The following is a 24,801-nucleotide window of genomic DNA, read 5'->3' as shown; positions in this document are numbered from 1 at the left end:
TTAACTCAATCTACACACAAAACCCTGTAATTACAAAGCAAAAACAGGGTTAGAAATAATTGCATTTACATAAAATAAAAAAATATAATATATATCTGTATTCAGACCCTTTACTCAGTACTTTGTTGAAGCACCTCTGCCACCACCATGCTTCACCGTAGTGATGCTGCCACCACCCTGCTTCACCGTAGTGATGCTGCCACCACCATGCTTCAGCGTAGGGATGCTGCCACCACCCTGCTTCACCGTAGGGATGCTGCCACCACCCTGCTTCACCGTAGGGATGGTGCCACCACCCTGCTTCACCGTAGGGATGGTGCCACCACCCTGCTTCACCGTAGGGATGGTGCCAGGTTTCTTCCAGACGTGACACTTGGCATTCAGGCCAAAGAGTTCAATCTTGGTTTCATCAGATCAAGAATCTTGTTTCTCATGGTCTGAGAGTTCTTTAGGTGCCTTTTGACAAACTCCAAGTGGGCTTCTCATGTGGCTTTTACTGAGGAGTGGCTTCCGTCTGGCCACCCTACCATAAAGGCCTGATTGGTGGAGTGCTGCAGAGGTGGTTGTCATTCTGGGAGGTTCTCCCATCTCCCACAGAGGAACTCTGGAGCTCTGTCAGAGAGACCATTGGGGTTCTTGCTCACCTCATCTGACCAAGACCCTTCTCCCCCGATTGCTCAGTTTGGCCGAGCAGCCAGCTCTAGGAAGAGTCTTGGTGGTTCAAACTTCTTCCATTTAAGAATGATGGAGGCCACTGTGTTCTTGGGGACCTTCAATGCTCCAGAAATGTTTTGGTACCCTTACCCAGATCTGTGCCTCGACACAATCCTGTCTCTGGGGTTCTACGGAGAATTTCTTCAACCTCATGGCTTGGTTTTTGCTCTGACATGCACTGTCAACTTTGGGATCTTATATAGACAGGTGTGTGCCTTTTCATGTCCAATCAATTTGAGGTTCCACAGGTGGACTCCAATCAAGTTGGAGAAACATCAAGGATGATCAATGGAAACAGGATGCACAGAGCTCAATTTCGAGTCTCATTGCAAATGGTCTGAATACTTATGTAAATAAGGTATTTTGGTTTTATATTCTTTATACAAAAAGGTAATCGTATTTTGCCTTCTCATTATGGGGTATTGTGTGTAGATTGATGAGGGGAAAAATTATTTTATACATTTTATAATAAGGCTGTAACGTAACAAAATGTGGAAAAAGTTAAGAGGTCTGAATACTTTCTGAATGCACTGTAAATACTGTAGGTTACTAAACATTAAGAACACCTTCTCTCTCCATGACAGACTGACCAGGTGAATCCAGGTGAAAGCTATGATCCCTTATTGACGTCACTTGTTAAATCCACTTCAATCAGTGTAGATGAAGGGGAGGAGACGGGTTAAATAAGGATTTTTAATCCTTGAGACAATTGAGACATGGATTGTGAATGTGTGCCATTCAGAGGGTGAATGGGCAAAACAAAAGATTTAAGTGTCTTTGAACGGGGTATGGTAGTAGGTGCCAGGCGCACCGGTTTGTGTGTGTCAAGAACTGCAACGCTGCTGGGTTTTTCCACACTCAACAGTTTCCTGTGTGTATAAAGAATGGTCCACCACCCAAAGGACATCCAGACAACTTGACAACTGTGGGAAGCATTGGAGTCAACATGGACCAGCATCCCTGTGGAACGCTTTCACACCTTGCAGATTCCATGCCACGACGAATTGAGGCTGTTCTGACGTCAAACGGGGGGGGCAACTCAATATTAGGAAGGTCTAAATCAAAACCTGTTGGCTTAATCTGTGTCTGGGAAACCGACGATGTTTTGATATATGATCAAGTCTAAGCCAAGTCCGTGACTGGCTCCTAGCATCTCTAGTTTCCACTGGCTTTTATCAAGAACCAGGTGTCTGACAACAAAAACACTAAACCAGGTCAGAGAGGCCACAAACCTCAGCCAGGTCAATCTGAAGTTATGAGGGAAGAAACCTATAAATACATCACAGCAGTAAGGGAAGAGGAGAAACATCCCGGCAGTAAGGGAAGAGGAGAAACATCCCGGCAGTAAGGGAAGAGGAGAAACATCCCGGCAGTAAGGGAAGGGGAGAAACATCCCGGCAGTAAGGGAAGGGGAGAAACATCCCGGCAGTAAGGGAAGAGGAGAAACATCCCGGCAGTAAGGGAAGGGGAGAAACATCCCGGCAGTAAGGGAAGGGGAGAAACATCCCGGCAGTAAGGGAAGAGGAGAAACATCCCGGCAGTAAGGGAAGGGGAGAAACATCCCGGCAGTAAGGGAAGAGGAGAAACATCCCGGCAGTAAGGGAAGGGGAGAAACATCCCGGCAGTATGGGAAGGGGAGAAACATCCCGGCAGTAAGGGAAGAGGAGAAACGTTCCGGCAGTAAGGGAAGAGGAGAAACATCCCGGCAGTAAGGGAAGGGGAGAAACATCCCGGCAGTAAGGGAAGAGGAGAAACATCCCGGCAGTAAGGGAAGAGGAGAAACATCCCGGCAGTAAGGGAAGAGGAGAAACATCCCGGCAGTAAGGGAAGGGGAGAAACATCCCGGCAGTATGGGAAGGGGAGAAACATCCCGGCAGTAAGGGAAGAGGAGAAACGTTCCGGCAGTAAGGGAAGAGGAGAAACATCCCGGCAGTAAGGGAAGAGGAGAAACATCCCGGCAGTAAGGGAAGGGGAGAAACATCCCGGCAGTAAGGGAAGAGGAGAAACATCCCGGCAGTAAGGGAAGAGGAGAAACATCCCGGCAGTAAGGGAAGGGGAGAAACATCCCGGCAGTATGGGAAGGGGAGAAACATCCCGGCAGTAAGGGAAGAGGAGAAACGTTCCGGCAGTAAGGGAAGAGGAGAAACATCCCGGCAGTAAGGGAAGGGGAGAAACATCCCGGCAGTAAGGGAAGAGGGGAAACATCCCGGCAGTAAGGGAAGAGGAGAAACATCCCGGCAGTAAGGGAAGGGGAGAAACATCCCGGCAGTAAGGGAAGAGGAGAAACATCCCGGCAGTAAGGGAAGAGGAGAAACATCCCGGCAGTAAGGGAAGGGGAGAAACATCCCGGCAGTATGGGAAGGGGAGAAACATCCCGGCAGTAAGGGAAGAGGAGAAACGTTCCGGCAGTAAGGGAAGAGGAGAAACATCCCGGCAGTAAGGGAAGGGGAGAAACATCCCGGCAGTAAGGGAAGAGGGGAAACATCCCGGCAGTAAGGGAAGAGGAGAAACATCCCGGCAGTAAGGGAAGAGGAGAAACATCCCGGCAGTAAGGGAAGAGGAGAAACATCCCGGCAGTAAGGGAAGGGGAGAAACATCCCGGCAGTATGGGAAGGGGAGAAACATCCCGGCAGTAAGGGAAGAGGAGAAACGTTCCGGCAGTAAGGGAAGAGGAGAAACATCCCGGCAGTAAGGGAAGGGGAGAAACATCCCGGCAGTAAGGGGAGAAACATCCCGGCAGTAAGGGGAGAAACATCCCGGCAGTAAGGGGAGAAACATCCCGGCAGTAAGGGAAGGGGAGAAACGTCCCGGCAGTAAGGGAAGAGGAGAAACGTCCCGGCAGTAAGGGAAGAGGAGAAACGTCCCGGCAGTAAGGGAAGAGGAGAAACATCCCGGCAGTAAGGGAAGAGGAGAAACATCCCGGCAGTAAGGGAAGGGGAGAAACATCCCGGCAGTAAGGGAAGAGGAGAAACGTCTTGGCAGTAAGGGAAGGGGAGAAACGTCCCGGCAGTAAGGGCAGGGGAGAAACATCCCGGAAGTAAGGGAAGGGGAGAAACATCCCGGCAGTAAGGGAAGAGGAGAAACATCCCGGCAGTAAGGGAAGGGGAGAAACATCCCGGCAGTAAGGGAAGGGGAGAAACATCCCGGCAGTAAGGGAAGGGGAGAAACATTCTCTGTTTGACAGGTGCACTGTCCAGTCCTCCATCCTTTGTATATGATCCTATGTTTGATCATTCTGGACTCGTGGCTACACTGTAAAGTTAATGGAACTGAGTATTTTAACATACACCCACATTGTCTGACAAGCGACCACTGTCATAAATTCATAGAATGTTTGGGAATGACGTATAGTAAAGCATTTGTGAAAATCGCAATACAGAGTGGTCTTGTCCAGGACCAGCGTCTACACAGACCAATACAGAGTGGTCTTGTCCAGGACCAGAGTCTACACAGACCAATACAGAGTGGTCTTGTCCAGGACCAGAGTCTACACAGACCAATACAGAGTGGTCTTGTCCAGGACCAGAGTCTACACAGACCAATACAGAGTGGTCTTGTCCAGGACCAGAGTCTACACAGACCAATACAGAGTGGTCTTGTCCAGGACCAGAGTCTACACAGACCAATACAGAGTGGTCTTGTCCAGGACCAGAGTCTACACAGACCAATACAGAGTGGTCTTGTCCAGGACCAGAGTCTACACAGACCAATACAGAGTGGTCTTGTCCAGGACCAGAGTCTACACAGACCAATACAGAGTGGTCTTGTCCAGGACCAGAGTCTACACAGACCAATACAGAGTGGTCTTGTCCAGGACCAGAGTCTACACAGACCAATACAGAGTGGGAAAGATTCACTTTGAACTGGACTGTGTGTTTACAGGCAGTAGGGCCTGTCATCATTCACTATGTACTGGACTGTGTGTTTACAGGCAGTAGGGCCTGTCATCATTCACTTTGAACTGGACTGTGTGTTTACAGGCAATAGGGCCTGTCCTCATTCACTATGAACTGGACTGTGTGTTTACAGGCAGTAGGGCCTGTCATCATTCACTGTGAACTGGACTGTATGTTTACAGGCAGTAGGGTCTGTCATGATTCACTATGAACTGGACTGTGTGTTTACAGGCAGTAGAGCCTGTCATCATTCACTTTGAACTGGACTGTGTGTTTACAGGCAGTAGGGCCTGTCATCAATCACTATGAACTGGACTGTGTGTTTACAGGCAGTAGGGCCTGTCATCATTCACTATGAACTGGACTGTGTGTTTACAGGCAGTAGGGCCTGTCATCATTCACTGTGAACTGGACTGTGTGTTTACAGGCAGTAGGGTCTGTCATGATTCACTATGAACTGGACTGTGTGTTTACAGGCAGTAGAGCCTGTCATCATTCACTTTGAACTGGACTGTGTGTTTACAGGCAGTAGGTCCTGCCATCATTCACTATGAACTGGACTGTGTGTTTACAGGCAGTAGGGCCTGTCATCATTCACTATGAACTGGACTGTGTGTTTACAGGCACTATGAACTGGACTGTGTGTTTATAGGCAGTAGGGCCTGTCATCATTCACTTTGAACTGGACTGTGTGTTTACAGGCAGTAGGACCTGTCATCATTCACTATGAACTGGACTGTGTGTTTACAGGCAGTAGGACCTGTCATCATTCACTATGAACTGGACTGTGTGTTTACAGGCAGTAGGACCTGTCATCATTCACTATGAACTGGACTGTGTGTTTACAGGCAGTAGAGCCTGTCATCATTCACTATGAACTGGACTGTGTGTTTACAGGCAGTAGGGCCTGTCATCATTCACTATGAACTGGACTGTGTGTTTACAGGCAGTAGGGCCTGTCATCATTCACTATGAACTGGACTGTGTGTTTACAGGCAGTAGGGCCTGTCATCATTCACTATGAACTGGACTGTGTGTTTACAGGCAGTAGAGCCTGTCATCATTCACTTTGAACTGGACTGTGTGTTTACAGGCAGTAGGGCCTGTCATCATTCACTTTGAACTGGACTGTGTGTTTACAGGCAGTAGGGCCTGTCATCATTCACTATGAACTGGACTGTGTGTTTACAGGCAGTAGGTCCTGCCATCATTCACTATGAACTGGACTGTGTGTTTACAGGCAGTAGGGCCTGTCATCATTCACTATGAACTGGACTGTGTGTTTACAGGCAGTAGGGTCTGTCATGATTCACTATGAACTGGACTGTGTGTTTACAGGCAGTAACAACAGCGAGACTTTAGATCATTAGAACACTTTGGCAAAAGACACAAAATACACCTGAATGTATTTCTGTAAATATGTAAATACCAAGGGAGTCCTCTTACATTTGGGAACTTCACAGTCCTATTGATCAAACAACCATGAAAAGGTCGGCTCTCTCTCCCTCAGTTATACACATCAACAACAACAAGATAAACAACTAATGTTAGCCAGAGCAAGACGAGCTAAAACCTAACGAGGGAACATTCACTTTTTAAGCTCAACTCAGCAAAAAAAAAAGGAACGTCCCTTTTTCAGGACCCCGTCTTTCAAATATAATTCGTAAAAATCCAAATAACTTCACAGATCTTCATTGTATTTCAACACTGTTTCCCATGCTTCTTCAAAGAGCCACAAACAATTAATGGACATGCACCTGTGGAACGGTCGTTAAGACACTAACAGCTTACAGACGGTAGGCAATTAAGGTCACAGAAAACTTAGGACACTAAAGAGGCCTTTCTACTGACTCTGAAAAACACCAAAAGAACGATTCCCAGGGTCCCTGCCCATCTGCGTGAACGTGCCTTAGGCATGCTGCAAGGAGGCATGAGGACTGCAGATGTGGCCAGGGCAGTAAACTGCAATGTCCGTACTGTGAGACGCATAAGACAGCGCTACAGGGAGACAGGACGGACAGCTGATCGTCCTCGCAGTGACAGACCACGTGTAACAACACCTGCACAGGATCAGTACATCCAAACATCACACCTGCAGGACAGGTACAGGAAGGCAACAACAACTGCTGAGTTACACCAGGAACGCACAGTCCCTCCATCAGTGCTCAGACTGTCTGAAATAGTCTGAGAGAGGCTGGACCAGGGCCTGTAGGCCTGTTGTAAGGCAGGTCCTCACCAGACATCACCGGCAAAAACGTTGCCTATTGGCACAAACCCACCGTCGCTGGACCAGACAGGACTGGCAAAAAGTGCTCTTCACTGACGAATCGCGGTTTTGTCTCACCAGGTGTGATGGTTGGATTCACGTTTATCGTCGAAGGAATGAGCGTTACACCGAGGCCTGTACTTTGAGGCGGGATCGATTTGGAGGTGGAGGGTCCGTCATGGTCTGGGGCTGGGTGTCACAGCATCATCGGACTGAGCTTGTTGTCATTGCAGGCAATCTCAACGCTGTGTGTTACGGGGAAGACATCCTCCTCCCTCATATGGTACCCTTCCTGCAGGCTCATCCTGACATGACCCTCCAGCATGACAATGCCACCAGCCATACTGCTCATTCTGTGCATGATTTCCTGCAAGACAGGAATGTCAGTGTTCTGCCATGGCCAGCGAAGAGCCCGGATCTCAATCCCATTGAGCACGTCTGGGACCTGTTGGATCGGAGGGTGAGGGATAGAGCCATTCCTCACAGAAATGTCCGGGAACATGCAGGTGCCTTGGTGGAAGAGTGGGGTAACATCTCACAGCAAGAACTGGCAAATCTGGTGCAGTCCATGAAGAGGAGATGCACTGCAGTACCAGATACTGACTGTTACTTTTGATTTTGAACCCCCCTTTGTTCAGGGACACATTATTCCCTTTCTGTTAGACACATGTCTGTGGAACTTGTTCAGTTTATGTCTCAGTTGTTGAATCTTGTTATGTTCATACAAATATTTACACATGTTAAGTTTTCTGAAAATGTAACGCAGTTGACAGTGAGAGGACATTCTTTTTTTGCTGAGTTTAGTAGATGACTCAAGTGTTGAGTCATTTATGTTCTCGTGTGTCCTATTAGGCCCACGGGCTTTGTTTGACACGTGCGCTAGACTATTAGTCGCGTTATGACTGACTTGTGATCATTTCCCTTGCTAGTTCGATTGCATTGACATTCCCAGCCATAGTTACAGTCATCTGTTTTTGTTCAAAATATTGAGTCATTGAAACTGAAACAGTGCATCCTGAATGAAGGCAGCAAACAATGTACCAGGCCAGCTGTGATTTACAACCTGACAGCAATATGTTTTAGACTACCAAGTATTGGTGAATTATATTAATCATGCATTGAACTACATCCATCTATTCTGCCAACAATGTCTCTGTGTCCTGTCCTGTTGAGCCAAATAGAACGTATTTTCAAAGCCTCCTATGAAGTTGGTTTTGTAGCATAAATAGGGAATTTGATATTTTTGACTGATATTATGATTGTCTTTTTGTTTCACCTCTGCAAAGTAGTTAAAACGCTGTCAGTTCCACTTGAAATGAGACCGGCCTAGTGTATAATGACAGTCATTATCAGGGTGGGTTCTGGGTGGTGCGGATTTACAGTTAAAGAACTCACTTCATTTCTCGCAAAAAGATAAATATGATCATTTAGGTAATGCTTTTTTATCCTTTTAGACTTCCAGTTATGTCATACAGGAATCAAAAGTACCATGATCCAACCACCTGCTACTGAAATCACCATCAATCTTATTTCCTTAAATATGGGCCTGTTAAAAGACTTTGAATGGAGATTTTCCATTAAGAAATAGTGATAATCCAGGGCTATAGGCATATATTATTTAAACAGTATTTTAGCAGGGAGTCCCATTGAGATCTGGGCCTGGGAAATCATCCCTAGATGATCTCCAATATCACAATAAGTGTCGCCTGGTTTAGACAGGGGAAATCTTGCACATTATTGAATGTTTTCCATTAAGACCGATATTCCTGGTCGTAGATGAACAATGTTTAACCAGGGCCCGGGAGGCCGTCCCTAAAACGATCCACAATCTCACAGTGAGATGTTTAGAATCAAATCTTTAGTACCAAAGTAACAGGAGTCACAGAGCAAAACCCAATTATGTCCAAGGTTGAGAACAGGTCTAGCTCAAATAGAGGCCTTAAACACTGCTCCTTTTGATTCCTGTGGACCATGGCCTATACCAGCCAGACCCACAGTGATGCTTTTCATCCGGGAAATGCAGGCCCTCTAGACAGCACAGGGAGTCAGGAAATGCAGGCCCTCTAGACAGCACAGGGAGTCAGGAAATACAGGCCCTCTAGACAGCACAGGGAGTCAGGAAATACAGGCCCTCTAGACAGCACAGGGAGTCAGGAAATACAGGCCCTCTAGACAGCACAGGGAGTCAGGAAATACAGGCCCTCTAGACAGCACAGGGAGTCAGGAAATACAGGCCCTCTAGACAGCACAGGGAGTCAGGAAATACAGGCCCTCTAGACAGCACAGGGAGTCAGGAAATACAGGCCCTCTAGACAGCACAGGGAGTCAGGAAATACAGGCCCTCTAGACAGCACAGGGAGTCAGGAAATACATGCCCTCTAGACAGCACAGGGAGTCAGGAAATACAGGCCCTCTAGACAGCACAGGGAGTCAGGAAATACAGGCCCTCTAGACAGCACAGGGAGTCAGGAAATACAGGCCCTCTAGACAGCACAGGGAGTCAGGAAATACAGGCCCTCTAGACAGCACAGGGAGTCAGGAAATACAGGCCCTCTAGACAGCACAGGGAGTCAGGAAATACATGCCCTCTAGACAGCACAGGGAGTCAGGAAATACAGGCCCTCTAGACAGCACAGGGAGTCAGGAAATACAGGCCCTCTAGACAGCACAGGGAGTCAGGAAATACAGGCCCTCTAGACAGCACAGGGAGTCAGGAAATACAGGCCCTCTAGACAGCACAGGGAGTCAGGAAATACACGCCCTCTAGACAGCACAGGGAGTCAGGAAATACAGGCCCTCTAGACAGCACAGGGAGTCAGGAAATACAGGCCCTCTAGACAGCACAGGGAGTCAGGAAATACAGGCCCTCTAGACAGCACAGGGAGTCAGGAAATACAGGCCCTCTAGACAGCACAGGGAGTCAGGAAATACAGGCCCTCTAGACAGCACAGGGAGTCAGGAAATACAGGCCCTCTAGACAGCACAGGGAGTCAGGAAATACAGGCCCTCTAGACAGCACAGGGAGTCAGGAAATACAGGCCCTCTAGACAGCACAGGGAGTCAGGAAATACAGGCCCTCTAGACAGCACAGGGAGTCAGGAAATACAGGCCCTCTAGACAGCACAGGGAGTCAGGAAATACAGGCCCTCTAGACAGCACAGGGAGTCAGGAAATACAGGCCCTCTAGACAGCACAGGGAGTCAGGAAATACAGGCCCTCTAGACAGCACAGGGAGTCAGGAAATACAGGCCCTCTAGACAGCACAGGGAGTCAGGAAATACAGGCCCTCTAGACAGCACAGGGAGTCAGGAAATACAGGCCCTCTAGACAGCACAGGGAGTCAGGAAATACAGGCCCTCTAGACAGCACAGGGAGTCAGGAAATACAGGCCCTCTAGACAGCACAGGGAGTCAGGAAATACATGCCCTCTAGACAGCACAGGGAGTCAGGAAATACAGGCCCTCTAGACAGCACAGGGAGTCAGGAAATACAGGCCCTCTAGACAGCACAGGGAGTCAGGAAATACAGGCCCTCTAGACAGCACAGGGAGTCAGGAAATACAGGCCCTCTAGACAGCACAGGGAGTCAGGAAATACAGGCCCTCTAGACAGCACAGGGAGTCAGGAAATACATGCCCTCTAGACAGCACAGGGAGTCAGGAAATACAGGCCCTCTAGACAGCACAGGGAGTCAGGAAATACAGGCCCTCTAGACAGCACAGGGAGTCAGGAAATACAGGCCCTCTAGACAGCACAGGGAGTCAGGAAATACAGGCCCTCTAGACAGCACAGGGAGTCAGGAAATACAGGCCCTCTAGACAGCACAGGGAGTCAGGAAATACATGCCCTCTAGACAGCACAGGGAGTCAGGAAATACAGGCCCTCTAGACAGCACAGGGAGTCAGGAAATACATGCCCTCTAGACAGCACAGGGAGTCAGGAAATACAGGCCCTCTAGACAGCACAGGGAGTCAGGAAATACAGGCCCTCTAGACAGCACAGGGAGTCAGGAAATACAGGCCCTCTAGACAGCACAGGGAGTCAGGAAATACAGGCCCTCTAGACAGCACAGGGAGTCAGGAAATACAGGCCCTCTAGACAGCACAGGGAGTCAGGAAATACAGGCCCTCTAGACAGCACAGGGAGTCAGGAAATACATGCCCTCTAGACAGCACAGGGAGTCAGGAAATACAGGCCCTCTAGACAGCACAGGGAGTCAGGAAATACAGGCCCTCTAGACAGCACAGGGAGTCAGGAAATACAGGCCCTCTAGACAGCACAGGGAGTCAGGAAATACAGGCCCTCTAGACAGCACAGGGAGTCAGGAAATACAGGCCCTCTAGACAGCACAGGGAGTCAGGAAATACAGGCCCTCTAGACAGCACAGGGAGTCAGGAAATACAGGCCCTCTAGACAGCACAGGGAGTCAGGAAATACAGGCCCTCTAGACAGCACAGGGAGTCAGGAAATACAGGCCCTCTAGACAGCACAGGGAGTCAGGAAATACAGGCCCTCTAGACAGCACAGGGAGTCAGGAAATACAGGCCCTCTAGACAGCACAGGGAGTCAGGAAATACAGGCCCTCTAGACAGCACAGGGAGTCAGGAAATACAGGCCCTCTAGACAGCACAGGGAGTCAGGAAATACAGGCCCTCTAGACAGCACAGGGAGTCAGGAAATACAGGCCCTCTAGACAGCACAGGGAGTCAGGAAATACAGGCCCTCTAGACAGCACAGGGAGTCAGGAAATACAGGCCCTCTAGACAGCACAGGGAGTCAGGAAATACAGGCCCTCTAGACAGCACAGGGAGTCAGGAAATACAGGCCCTCTAGACAGCACAGGGAGTCAGGAAATACAGGCCCTCTAGACAGCACAGGGAGTCAGGAAATACAGGCCCTCTAGACAGCACAGGGAGTCAGGAAATACAGGCCCTCTAGACAGCACAGGGAGTCAGGAAATACAGGCCCTCTAGACAGCACAGGGAGTCAGGAAATACAGGCCCTCTAGACAGCACAGGGAGTCAGGAAATACAGGCCCTCTAGACAGCACAGGGAGTCAGGAAATACAGGCCCTCTAGACAGCACAGGGAGTCAGGAAATACAGGCCCTCTAGACAGCACAGGGAGTCAGGAAATACAGGCCCTCTAGACAGCACAGGGAGTCAGGAAATACAGGCCCTCTAGACAGCACAGGGAGTCAGAGTCAGGAAATACAGGCCCTCTAGACAGCACAGGGAGTCAGGAAATACAGGCCCTCTAGACAGCACAGGGAGTCAGGAAATACAGGCCCTCTAGACAGCACAGGGAGTCAGGAAATACAGGCCCTCTAGACAGCACAGGGAGTCAGGAAATACAGGCCCTCTAGACAGCACAGGGAGTCAGGAAATACAGGCCCTCTAGACAGCACAGGGAGTCAGGAAATACAGGCCCTCTAGACAGCACAGGGAGTCAGGAAATACAGGCCCTCTAGACAGCACAGGGAGTCAGGAAATACAGGCCCTCTAGACAGCACAGGGAGTCAGGAAATACAGGCCCTCTAGACAGCACAGGGAGTCAGGAAATACAGGCCCTCTAGACAGCACAGGGAGTCAGGAAATACAGGCCCTCTAGACAGCACAGGGAGTCAGGAAATACAGGCCCTCTAGACAGCACAGGGAGTCAGGAAATACAGGCCCTCTAGACAGCACAGGGAGTCAGGAAATACAGGCCCTCTAGACAGCACAGGGAGTCAGGAAATACAGGCCCTCTAGACAGCACAGGGAGTCAGGAAAATAAATATGAAGACATCCGCATATGAAACCTTTCAAGGAAATCAATGGTTGAATGACTAACTTCCCAGTGATCGTGTTGAGAGATAGATATCAGATATCAGACCTAGATTGGGTCCCTGGTCAAAAGTAATGCCATTTGGGCTGTAACCCTACAGTCCACAGGGGTCGTAACCCTACAGTCCACAGGGGTCGTAACCCTACAGTCCACAGGGGTCGTAACCCTACAGTCCACAGGGGTCGTAACCCTACAGTCCACAGGGGTCGTAACCCTACAGTCCACAGGGGTCGTAACCCTACAGTCCACAGGGGTCGTAACCCTACAGTCCACAGGGGTCAACCCTAATGTCCACAGGGCTGTAACCCTACAGTCCACAGGGGTCAACCCTACAGTCCACAGGGGTCAACCCTACAGTCCACAGGGCCGTAACCCTACAGTCCACAGGGGTCAACCCTACAGTCCACAGGGCCGTAACCCTACAGTCCACAGGGGTCAACCCTACAGTAAATTGTTTATGTCAAGGGTAGTTCAACAGAAAAAAGTGTGATTGGCATTACAGTAACATAATTGTGTCCCCCATGATGAAATCAGGAGGGGAATGTAGATCGGTCTCCGTCTGTTCGACTTTTGTACGTTAGTCACACTCGATCTCAGATAGCGCTGGCCTGATTTTGACAAACCTTGGGTGAATGATGCTTCCCGCTATACAGATTTTGTGAGTCACACCACAGAGGAAGAGGCAAAGCGAGAGGGATAACTGGGCCCAAAATCTGTCTTCTCCAGCAGGTGGCTCACCAAGCAGGGAGTTGTGTGAAGATCAATAAGAGAGGATCGAATTCAGTTAACAAAAAAAGGTAATAGTTTATTGGCTACATGTGGTTTATTTGATCTAATATAAAAGTTTTGCCTAGGTTGTTATGAGTGTATTGGTAAGTAGGACAGGGAGTGGATTAGCTAGAGACTGGCAGTAGGACAGGGAGTGGATTAGCTAGAGACTGGCAGTAGGACAGGGCGTGGATTAGCTAAAGAGACTGGCAGTAGGACAGGGAGTGGATTAGCTAGAGACTGGCAGTAGGACAGGGAGTGGATTAGATAAAGAGACTGGCAGTAGGATAGGGACAGTCTTACTTACTTACTGATTTTATTGTCCCCATGATGAAATGTTGTTGAAGTGTCATGTACACATTTAAATACAAAACCAAATTGACAATATTACATTCATAACAGTTAAATACCAATATAACATTTTTTTTTTAAAGACTAGCCTGCTGGCCTTATTGAGTCGATAGGAACATTAGCCCGAGCTATATAGGAGGGATATCACACCTGGCACAAATGATTGTCTAGTTGTGTTTTTCCTGCTGAGGGGTACCCGCGTCCAGAGGGAAGTAGTTCAATGTCCGGGTACAGGGGGTGGCTTGGGTCTAAAATTATTTTGTGAGCCTTGCGGAGGGCCTTGACCTTAAAGATCTCATCCAGGCCTGTGTGTTTGACTCCAAGTACCTTGGGGAGGGCCCTGACCTTAAAGATCTCATCCAGGCCTGTGTGTTTGACTCCAAGTACCTTGGGGAGGGCCCTGACCTTAAAGATCTCATCCAGGCCTGTCTGTTTGACTCCAAGTACCTTGGGGAGGGCCCTGACCTTAAAGATCTCATCCAGGCCTGTGTGTTTGACTCCAAGTACCTTGGGGAGGGCCCTGACCTTAAAGATCTCCTCCAGGCCTGTCTGTTTGACTCCAAGTACCTTGGGGCTCTTTGTGGTTGAATCTGTGTTTGAAATTCACTGTTTGACTGAGGGACCTTACAGTTAATTGTATGTGTGGGATACAGAGATGAGGTAGTCATTCAAAAATAATGTTAAACACTATTATTGAACACAGAGTGAGTCCATGCAAATTATTATGTGACTTATTCATCACATTTTTACTCCTGAACCTATTTAGGCTTGACATAAACAAAGGGGTTGAATACTTATTGACTCAAGACATTTCAGCTTTTCGTTTTCTGATTCATTTGTAAACTAAATGAAAAACATAATACCACTGTGACATTATGGAGTGTTGTAGAGGCCAGTGACAACAATTGAATTGAATCATTTTTTTTACATTCAGGCTGTAACACAACATGTGGAAAAGGTCAAGGGGTGTGAATGCTTTCTGAAGGCGCTGTAGTTTCTACAAGTAGACAATGAAAGCACATCAAATGTATGCTGTACCCTAGACATCAAATGTTGCCATTAGACATGTCTATGTCGTGCATTGTGGACACAACAGCCATGAAACCGTCAACTCCCCTCACCCAGCTAACACAGTGGATCTGGCCCAATTCCTCATTGCTAGCTGGGATGGGTCCCAAGAGCACTAATTTCCCTGTATGCTTGAAAACCTGAGGGTAGTTCAACACCATTATGCTTATTTAGGGAATACAATTATAACATGGGTTTAGGTATAAAGTTAGCTACATAGTGTTGAAGGTCCTGTAGTGATGAAGACTCTGTCATGGGCCTTAAAACGGCTGTAAAATGATATAAAATATATAGAAATGTAGAGAAGAAAGGTGGAACTGGCAACAGTAGCAGTAATTGTATCCGTTTGATTGAAATATACTTTTTTACTCAACAGAACACCACCAGTACATCTTCTGTGGCAGCCTTGTACCCTAAAGAAGGCTACTTATTGAACACATAGGCTACTTATTGAACACCATGTATAGGCTACTTATTGAACGCAGCGTATAAGGCTACTTATTGAACGCAGCGTATAGGCTACTTATTGAACACAGCACGCATAGGCTACTTATTGAACACAGCACGCATAGGCTACTTATTGAACACAGCACGCATAGACTACTTATTGAACACAGCGCATAGGCTACTTATTGAACCCAGCGCATAGGCTACTTATTGAACCCAGCGCATAGGCTACTTATTGAACCCAGCGCATAGGCTACTTATTGAACCCAGCGCATAGGCTACTTATTGAACCCAGCGCATAGGCTACTTATTGAACCCAGCACATAGGCTACTTATTGAACCCAGCGCATAGGCTACTTATTGAACCCAGCGCATAGGCTACTTATTGAACCCAGCGCATAGGCTACTTATTGAACCCAGCGCATAGGCTACTTATTGAACACATAGGCTACTTATTGAACACAGCATATAGGCTACTTATTGAACCCAGCGCATAGGCTACTTATTGAACCCAGCGCATAGGCTACTTATTGAACCCAGCGCATAGGCTACTTATTGAACCCAGCGCATAGGCTACTTATTGAACACATAGGCTACTTATTGAACACAGCATATAGGCTACTTATTGAACACAGCATATAGGCTACTTATTGAACACAGCGTATAAGCTATTTATTGAACACAGAGTATAAGCTACTAATTGAACACCACGTATAGGCTACTTATTGAAGACAGCGTATAAACTACTAATTGAACACAGTTTATATAATCCGTAGGATAACTACTGTACCTGCTATAGACCAAACAATCCATGTGGTTGATTTCTTTATCGGATCTGTGTCTTCTGTAATCCTCCCAAAGGTCTTTGATGGCAGTGACAGACAAGATGAAGACCACTGGTGCCAGGGCCAGCTGTGGTTGGAAAGCATTACAAACTGGAACAAAATTCAGCAGGGCGATGAACACGAAGTATACGTTGGCAAACCTATGGAACTGCTCGAACAGATTCTTCGGCAGAAAAGAGAGAAGAGTATATTTTGTGGTTTTAATCTCATTGTCTGAATAGTGTCTATTTGGGTTGTCCTCGCCTTTGGTTCGATCATATAAAATGTTAGAATGAACAGTCCGTGTTTTGTGCTCTTTCTTGGTCTTTTTCCTCTGTTTCTTCACGTTCACCACTTCGGTTTCTCCAATCTTCTCTCGCGCCATACTTTGCCTCAAACTCTCCCAAACTTTTCCTTTTCTTTTTTTTAACGTTTTTTAAACATAGAAATGTCCTATGTAATTATGGAGCTCCATACCTTCAGAATGACATTGTATTATTCTCTGTTTTCACGCTAATCTCTTCTTTACTATCATCTACCTCGATTTCCCGTATTCAGACGAAAGCATTATAATATTAACATGTTTTCATTTTTGCCGTTTAGAGATGCTTCGGAAAGCTAGAGGGCATAGTTGTGAAGAACAGAACTTTTGCCGTTCAGTCGGTGAGTTGTAGAACACATGGATAGACTTTGACTTTGGGATGTCGTGGCAAAGTCCGGGGCCATGTGTTTAAAAAGCATGGGATCTGTGCAGATTGTGCGCAGAGAGAGAGAGGAGGGGACACAGGGCCGTCACTACTGACACGGTCTGACCCCCACGCTCCTCCCTCTCCCCAAACAGCACTTTTTTACATCGTCTGGGTGGAAGTGCCACGCGGCCCGACGCGGTATTATTTGAGTTCAAACTGTCCTACCTGGAAGTTAAAGTACTATCCGTCTCTGCCCAAACACAAAGTCCTCATGTTGGATGATCTATGGATGATGAGATTGTGTCAAGAGATAAACTATTTCATAATTAAACGTTACCAACTGGCCACAGAGTTCAGTCTAGTTTTGATTTACATTTGATTGAGTAATAATATATTAATTACATCAACAAAACATTTCACCATCTCATTGGATTTAGGTTAAAAAAACGAAATGTCCTTATGTTGACGAGTTTTTTTTACAAAATCCAATTATTCAATGTCATTACATATATTTTTTGGGGGGTTGAAATGATATAGAAACAACATTGATTCAACCAGCTTTTGTGTCGTGGGTTATATATATATTTTTAAGTTTTGTTTTGTTTATTAGGCATAGATCAGGGATGGAAAACTCAAGGTAAAAAAGTAGAATACCCAGGGTGCAATTTTGAAATATGGTTGTGCATTAACAGTTTTCCTCTTATGACATCAGTCACTGATTGTCACTCAAGTAGCCCATTTCAGCTAGAATTAGTTAGATTAGTAAATTAGTCTAGTGGCCAGCTATCTAAACCTGTAGTAATTAAGGCCAAATTAGAGCCTGGGGGGCTCCCATTGATTTTTGTTGGTCAGTCTCACTTAGATATCATATTAAAAACTGCAAACATTTCACTCCAACCTATTGAGAAATGTGTAGAAATGCAAGAAATTAGCTATTGTACTATTAACCCCATGACAAAATGAGTAGAATTGCACAAAAATAACACAAAAAGTTGTTTTTAAATGCAACTGTGGCACTATGATGAGTTCAGATATGTTGTGGCCTCCAACCCTATCAAAGTTGCCCATCCCTGGCCTACAGAAACCCACTCTGGGGACTTACAAAGTAGGCAGAAGCTAAATGGTATTTGTTTCGTCATGTTGTTTTGAAATACAGTATTTCAACCAAAATTCAAGGACCATTAAGGATTAATTTCGCTGCATTTTGGGGGGGGGGGGGGCATCATCTCCTTTGTTTTGCTTCCTGACAGTGGATTTACATGGCCAATTTGAAAAGGCCACAAATAATCAGGCAAGAATTCTACACCAATTGATCTCAGGCCATTATGGAACTCCTACCTGTTGATGATCATTGTACGAGACGGCCGGTGCCAGGTGTCAACCACGGGTTACAGTGTATTGTAATTACTCTGCAATGTGAGGCCAATTTCCTTTTTTGCAGGCCTGTCAGTTTCAAGTTTTAATGTCACTGTAATGGCAGATCTATTCGTCTGAGGAGGAGTAAGGATCGGACCAAGATGCAGTGTGGTAAGTGTTCATGATGATTTATTCAAGACAAATGAACACTCGAACAAAAACAATAAACGATAACGTGAAATCTACAAAAACCGAGACAGTACCGTGTGGCGACAAACACCCACACACCAACAGTGAAACCCAGGCTACCTAAGTATGATTCTCAATCAGAGACAACTAACGACACCTGCCTCTGATTGAGAACCATACTAGGCCGAAACAGAAACCAAACATAGAAAAACAAACAGACTGCCCACCACAACTCACGCCCTGACCATACTAAATAAAGACAAAACAAAGGAAATAAAGGTCAGACTGTGACAGTCACATGCACAATTACAGTGAAATTACTTTCTTGAAAACTCATAACCCCAAAATTCAATAATCGATACATTTATTATTGTTTAAAAAAATAGAGAAATAGGAATAAGATATATGAAAAACAAAGTAAAGTAAGTAAATAAAAGTAAGCATACTATATACAGGAAATATTTTAAAAGTCAGTTCAGTACCATATTAACATGCACAGGGATACTGGAGTGATGGAGGGATACTGGAGTGATGGAGGTAGATATGTATAGGGGGAAGGTGACTATATACAGGGTCAGTACCATATTAACAATGTACAGGGATACTGGAGTGATGGAGGGATACTAGAGTGATGGAGGTAGATATGTATAGGGGGAAGGTGACTATAGACAGGGTCAGTACCATATTAACAATGTACAGGGATACTGGAGTGATGGAGGTAGATATGTATAGGGGGAAGGAGACAGGGATACTGGAGTGATGGAGGTAGGTATGTATAGGGGGAAGGAGACAGTGATACTGTAGTGATGGAGGTAGATATGTATAGGGGGAAGGAGACAGGGATACTGGAGTGATGGAGGTAGATATGAATAGGGGGAAGGAGACAGGGATACTGGAGTGATGGAGGTAGATATGTATAGGGGGAAGGAGACAGGGATACTGTAGTGATGGAGGTAGGTATGTATAGGAGGAAGGAGACAGGGATACTGTAGTGATGGAGGTAGATATGTATAAGGGGAAGGTGACAGGGATACTGGAGTGATGGAGGTATACATATATAGGAGGAAGGAGACAGGGATACTGGAGTGATGGAGGTAGATATGTATAGGGGGAAGGAGACAGGGATACTGGAGTGATGGAGGTAGATATGTATAGGGGGAAGGAGACAGGGATACTGGAGTGATGGAGGTAGATATGTATAGGGGGAAGGAGACAGGGATACTGGAGTGATGGAGGTAGATATGTATAGGGGGAAGGTGATACTGGAGTGATGGAGGTAGATATGTATATGGGGAAAGAGACAGGGATACTGGAGTGATGGAGGTAGATATGTATAGGGGAAGGAGACAGGGATACTGGAGTGTGGAGGTAGATACAGTGGGGAGAACAAGTATTTGATACACTGCCGATTTTGCAGGTTTTCCTACTTAAAAAGCAGAGTGGGCATTCAGCCAGGACGGATTGTGCCGGCTCAGCGTTCCTGGCCTCCGGTGTGTCTCTTCGGCCCAGGTTATCCTGCGCCAGCTCTACGCACGGTGTCCCCGGTTTGCCAGCACAGCCCAGTGCGGCCTGCTTCAGCTCCCAGCACATTCCGGGCTACGGGGGGTATCCAACCAGGACGAGTTGTGCCAGCTCTGCATTCAGGACCTCCGGTGCCCCTCCACGGTCCGGTGTGTCCTGCGCTGGCTCTACGCACTATGCCTCCAGTGCACCGTCATAGCCCAGTGTGTCCTGCGCTGGCTCTACGCACTATGCCTCCAGTGCACCGTCATAGCCCAGTGCGTCCTGTGCCAGCTCTCCACACTCACCGAGCTAAAGTGAGTATTCGGCCAGGACGTGTTGTGTCAGCTCCACTCACTAGGCTGCCAGTACGTCTCCTCAGTCCAGTGAGACCTGTTCCGGCTCCACGCACGAAGCCTCCAGTGGTGATCCTTGGCACGAAGCCTCCAGTGATGATCCATGGCCCGGAGTCTCCAGTGATGATCCATGGCCCGGAGCCTGTATTGATGATCCCTGGCACTAAGCCTCCAGTGATAATCCATGGCAAGAAGCCTCCAGTGATGATCCATGGCACGAAGCCTCCAGTGATAATCCATGGCACGAAGCCTCCAGTGATGATCCATGGCCCGGAGGCACCAGTGATGATCCATGGCACGAAGCCTCCAGTGATGATCCATGGCCCGGAGCCTGTAGTGATGATCCATGGCACGAAGCCTCCAGTGATCATCCATGGCCCGGAGCCTGTAGTGATGATCCATGGCACGAAGCCTCCAGTGATGATCCATGGCCCGGAGCCTGTAGTGGTAATCCATGGCACAAAGCCTCCAGTGATGATCCATGGCAAGGAGCCTGCAGCGATGGTCCGCAGTCCGGAGTATTCAGCGACGAGCTGCAGTCCGGAGTCTTCAGCGACGAGCTGCAGTCCAGAGCCTCCACGGAAGTTCCCAGTCCAGAGCCTCCGGCGATGATCCACGGTCCGGTTCCTCCGGCAACGATTCACGGTCCGGAGTTCCCGGAGACGAGCCACGGTCCGGTTCCACAGAAGTGGAGGGATCATCGTAGGGAGTGGGGGATACGTCCCGAACCGGAGCCGCCACCGAGGGTAGATGCCCACCTTGACCCTCCCCTATAGGTTCAGGTTTAGGCCGGGATTCTGCACCTTTGGGGGGAGGTACTGTCACGCCCTGACTTTAGAGAGCGTTTTATTTCTCTATTTGGTTAGGTCAGGCTGTGATTTGGGGTGGGCATTCTATGTGATCTATTTCTTGGTTTTGGCCGAGTATGGTTCCCAATCAGAGGCAGCTGTCTATCGTTGTCTCTGATTGGGAATCATACTTAGGCAGCCTTTTTCCCACCTGTGTTTGTGGGTAGTTATTTTCTGTTTAGTCTCTGTTACCTGACAGAACTGTTCGCTTTCGTTTTGTTACTTTGTTCGAGTGTTTTTTTGATAATAAAAGAAATCATGAACACTTTTCACGCTGCGCTTTGGTCCACTCCTTCCGATGACAGGCGACAGACGACAGACGACACTTATGAGTCATCTAATCACTTATGAGACACTGTTTACCAGGGAGGGAGGCTAGGACACTGTTTACTAGGGAGGGAGGCCAGGACACTGTTTACTAGGGAGAGGCCAGGACACTGTTTACCAGGGAGGGAGGCCTGTACACTGTTTACTAGGGAGAGGCCAGGACACTGTTTACCAGGGAGAGAGGCCAGGACACTGTTTACCAGGGAGGGAGGCCAGGACACTGTTTACCAGGGAGGGAGGCCAGGACACTGTTTACCAGGGAGGGAGGCCTGTACGCTGTTTACCAGGGAGGGAGGCCTGTACGCTGTTTACCAGGGAGGGAGGCCTGGACACTGTTTACCAGGGGGGAGGCCAGGACACTGTTTACCAGGGAGGGAGGCCTGTACGCTGTTTACCAGGGAGGGAGGCCTGGACACTGTTTACCAGGGAGGGAGGCCAGGACACTGTTTACCAGGGAGGGAGGCCAGGACACTGTTTACCAGGGAGGGAGGCCTGTACGCTGTTTACCAGGGAGGGAGGCCTGGACACTGTTTACCAGGGAGGGAGGCCAGGACACTGTTTACCAGGGAGGGAGGCCAGGACACTGTTTACCAGGGAGGGATGCCAGGACACTGTTTACCAGGGAGGGAGGCCTGGACACAGTTTACCAGTGAGGGAGGCCAGGATACTGTTTACCAGGGAGGGAGGCCAGGACACTGTTTACCAGGAGGGAGGCCAGGACACTGTTTACCAGGGAGGGAGGCCTGGATACTGTTTACCAGGGAGGGAGGCCTGGATACTGTTTACCAGGGAGGGAGGCCTGGACACAGTTTACCAGTGAGGGAGGCCTGGACACTGTTTACCAGGGAGGGAGGCCTGGATACTGTTTACCAGGGAGGGAGGCCTGGACACAGTTTACCAGTGAGGGAGGCCTGGACACTGTTTACCAGGGAGGGAGGCCTGGATACTGTTTACCAGGGAGGGAGGCCTGGACACAGTTTACCAGTGAGGGAGGCCTGGACACTGTTTACCAGGGAGGGAGGCCTGGATACTGTTTACCAGGGAGGGAGGCCTGGACACAGTTTACCAGGGAGGGAGGCCTGGACACAGTTTACCAGGGAGGGAGGCCTGGACACTGTTTACCAGGGAGGGAGGCCTGGATACTGTTTACCAGGGAGGGAGGCCTGGACACAGTTTACCAGTGAGGGAGGCCTGGACACTGTTTACCAGGGAGGGAGGCCTGGATACTGTTTACCAGGGAGGGAGGCCTGGACACAGTTTACCAGTGAGGGAGGCCTGGACACTGTTTACCAGGGAGGGAGGCCTGGATACTGTTTACCAGGGAGGGAGGCCTGGACACTGTTTACCAGGGAGGGAGGCAGGACACTGTTTACCAGGGAGGGAGGCCTGGAAGCTCCATGTCTCTCTGTCCTCTCTCTCTGTCCTCTCTCTGTCCTCTCTCTGTCCTCTCTCTCTGTCCTCTCTCTGTCCTCTCTCTCTGTCCTCTCTCTGTCCTCTCTCTCTGTCCTCTCTCTGTCCTCTCTCTGTCCTCTCTCTCTGTCCTCTCTCTCTGTCCTCTCTCTCTGTCCTCTCTCTGTCCTCTATCTGTCCTCTCTCTCTGTCCTCTCTCTCTGTCCTCTCTCTGTCCTCTCTCTCTGTCCTCTCTCTCTGTCCTCTCTCTGTCCTCTCTCTGTCCTCTCTCTGTCTCTCTCTGTCCTCTCTCTGTCTCTCTCTCTGTCTCTCTCTCTGTCCTCTCTCTCTGTCCTCTCTCTCTGTCCTCTCTCTGTCCTCTCTCTCTGTCCTCTCCCTCTGTCCTCTCTCTCTGTCCTCTCTCTGTCCTCTCTCTGTCCTCTCTCTGTCCTCTTTCTCTGTCCTCTCTCTGTCCTCTCTCTCTGTCCTCTCTCTGTCCTCTCTCTCTGTCCTCTCTCTCTCCCTCTCTCTATCCTCTCTCTCGCTCTCTCTGTCCTCTCTCTGTCCTCTCTCTCTGTCCTCTCTCTGTCCTCTCTCCCTCTATCTGTCCTTTCTCTCTGTCCTCTCTCTCTGTCCTCTCTCTGTCCTCTCTCTCTGTCCTCTCTCTGTCTCTCTCTGTCCTCTCTCTGTCCTCTCTCTGTCCTCTCTCTGTCCTCTCTCTCTGTCCTCTCTCTGTCCTCTCTCTGTCCTCTCTCTGTCCTCTCTCTCTGTCCTCTCTCTGTCCTCTCTCTCTGTCCTCTCTCTCTCCCTCTCTCTGTCCTCTCTCTCTGTCCTCTCTCTCTGTCCTCTCTCTCTGTCCTCTCTCTCTGTCCCCTCTCTGTCCTCTCTCTGTCCTCTCTCTGTCCTCTCTCTCTCCTCTCTCTGTCCTCTCTCTCTGTCCTCTCTCTCTCCCTCTCTCTGTCCTCTCTCTGTCCTCTCTCTGTCCTCTCTCTCTGTCCTCTCTCTCTGTCCTCTCTCTCTGTCCTCTCTCTCTGTCCTCTCTCTGTCCTCTCTCTCTCATGTTGCTTTATGACACTGAACTTCAATAATAATTAATATTATTAACTGATCACTGTATCAGCTGTGAAACTGCCTAATAAACTGCCTTAATTTTGCTGGACCCCAGGATCCATAATAAATACAAATACAAATGGTTGGGAATAGGCTATCAAGGCCTATAACTTCCAGACAAATTACCCCGAGAGAAATTGAGGAAGTTGAATAATGATCCCATTCATTAAGATCTAACTGATAAAGAAAACCATTTACTCTTGATTAACTCCCGATAAATTCACCTGATTCTCAGAAAACCATTAACTCTGGATTAACTCCCGATAATTCATCTGATTCTCCAGTCCAAAGCATGTCGGCAACCGCTTTAGATGACCTCTCATCACTGTGCCGCTAAGGCTGCTTTATTTGATATTTGATATGATATTATTATTTGATATTTTGACATCAGATCCTTTTCAGAGCTGATCTGATTGACCGAAAGATCCAAATTGGACTGCGTGGGGCCTCCCGAGTGGCGCAGCGTTGTAAGGCACTGCATCACAGTGTTGAGCATCACTACAGCCTGGGGTTCAATCCCAGGCTGTGTCATTACCGGTCGTGACCGTGAGTCCCATAGGGCGGTGCACAATTGGGCCAGCGTCGCCTGGATTAGGGGAGGGTTTGGCTGGGGGGCTTTACTTGGCTCATCACGCTCTAGCATCTCCTTTTGGCGGTTCGGCTGGCTTCCAGGTTTAGCCAGCAGGTGTTAAGAAGCGCGGTTTGGCGGGTCATGTTTCGGGGGACACATGGCTCGACCTTCGCCTCTCCCGAGCCCGTTGGGGAATTGCAGCGATGTGACAAGATCGTAATCAAGATCAAAAAAATACAAAATTAATAAATGATGAATTGGGCTGCGTGTCTAAACGCAATCAGAGTGTATGCTATGAATTCCTGCAG

General features: G+C 48.2%; 1 protein-coding gene across 1 annotated transcript in view; it reads right to left on the bottom strand.

The window, feature by feature from the left end:
- Positions 1–16,771, bottom strand: part of LOC139413964 (ATPase phospholipid transporting 10A) — a 148,036-nt gene extending 131,265 nt beyond the window's left edge. Inside the window, exon 1 of the mRNA XM_071161883.1 lies at positions 16,125–16,771. Coding sequence (XP_071017984.1) covers positions 16,125–16,543 — 419 coding nt within the window. The 5' untranslated portion in view covers positions 16,544–16,771. The remainder of the gene's footprint in view (positions 1–16,124) is intronic.
- Positions 16,772–24,801: the final 8,030 nt, after the last annotated feature.

Source organism: Oncorhynchus clarkii, chromosome 1 (genome assembly GCF_045791955.1).
Source record: "Oncorhynchus clarkii lewisi isolate Uvic-CL-2024 chromosome 1, UVic_Ocla_1.0, whole genome shotgun sequence".
NCBI classification, from domain to species: domain Eukaryota; kingdom Metazoa; phylum Chordata; class Actinopteri; order Salmoniformes; family Salmonidae; genus Oncorhynchus; species Oncorhynchus clarkii.
Note: the sequence above shows the minus strand (reverse complement) of the source record. Positions and strands in the feature narration are given on the sequence as shown.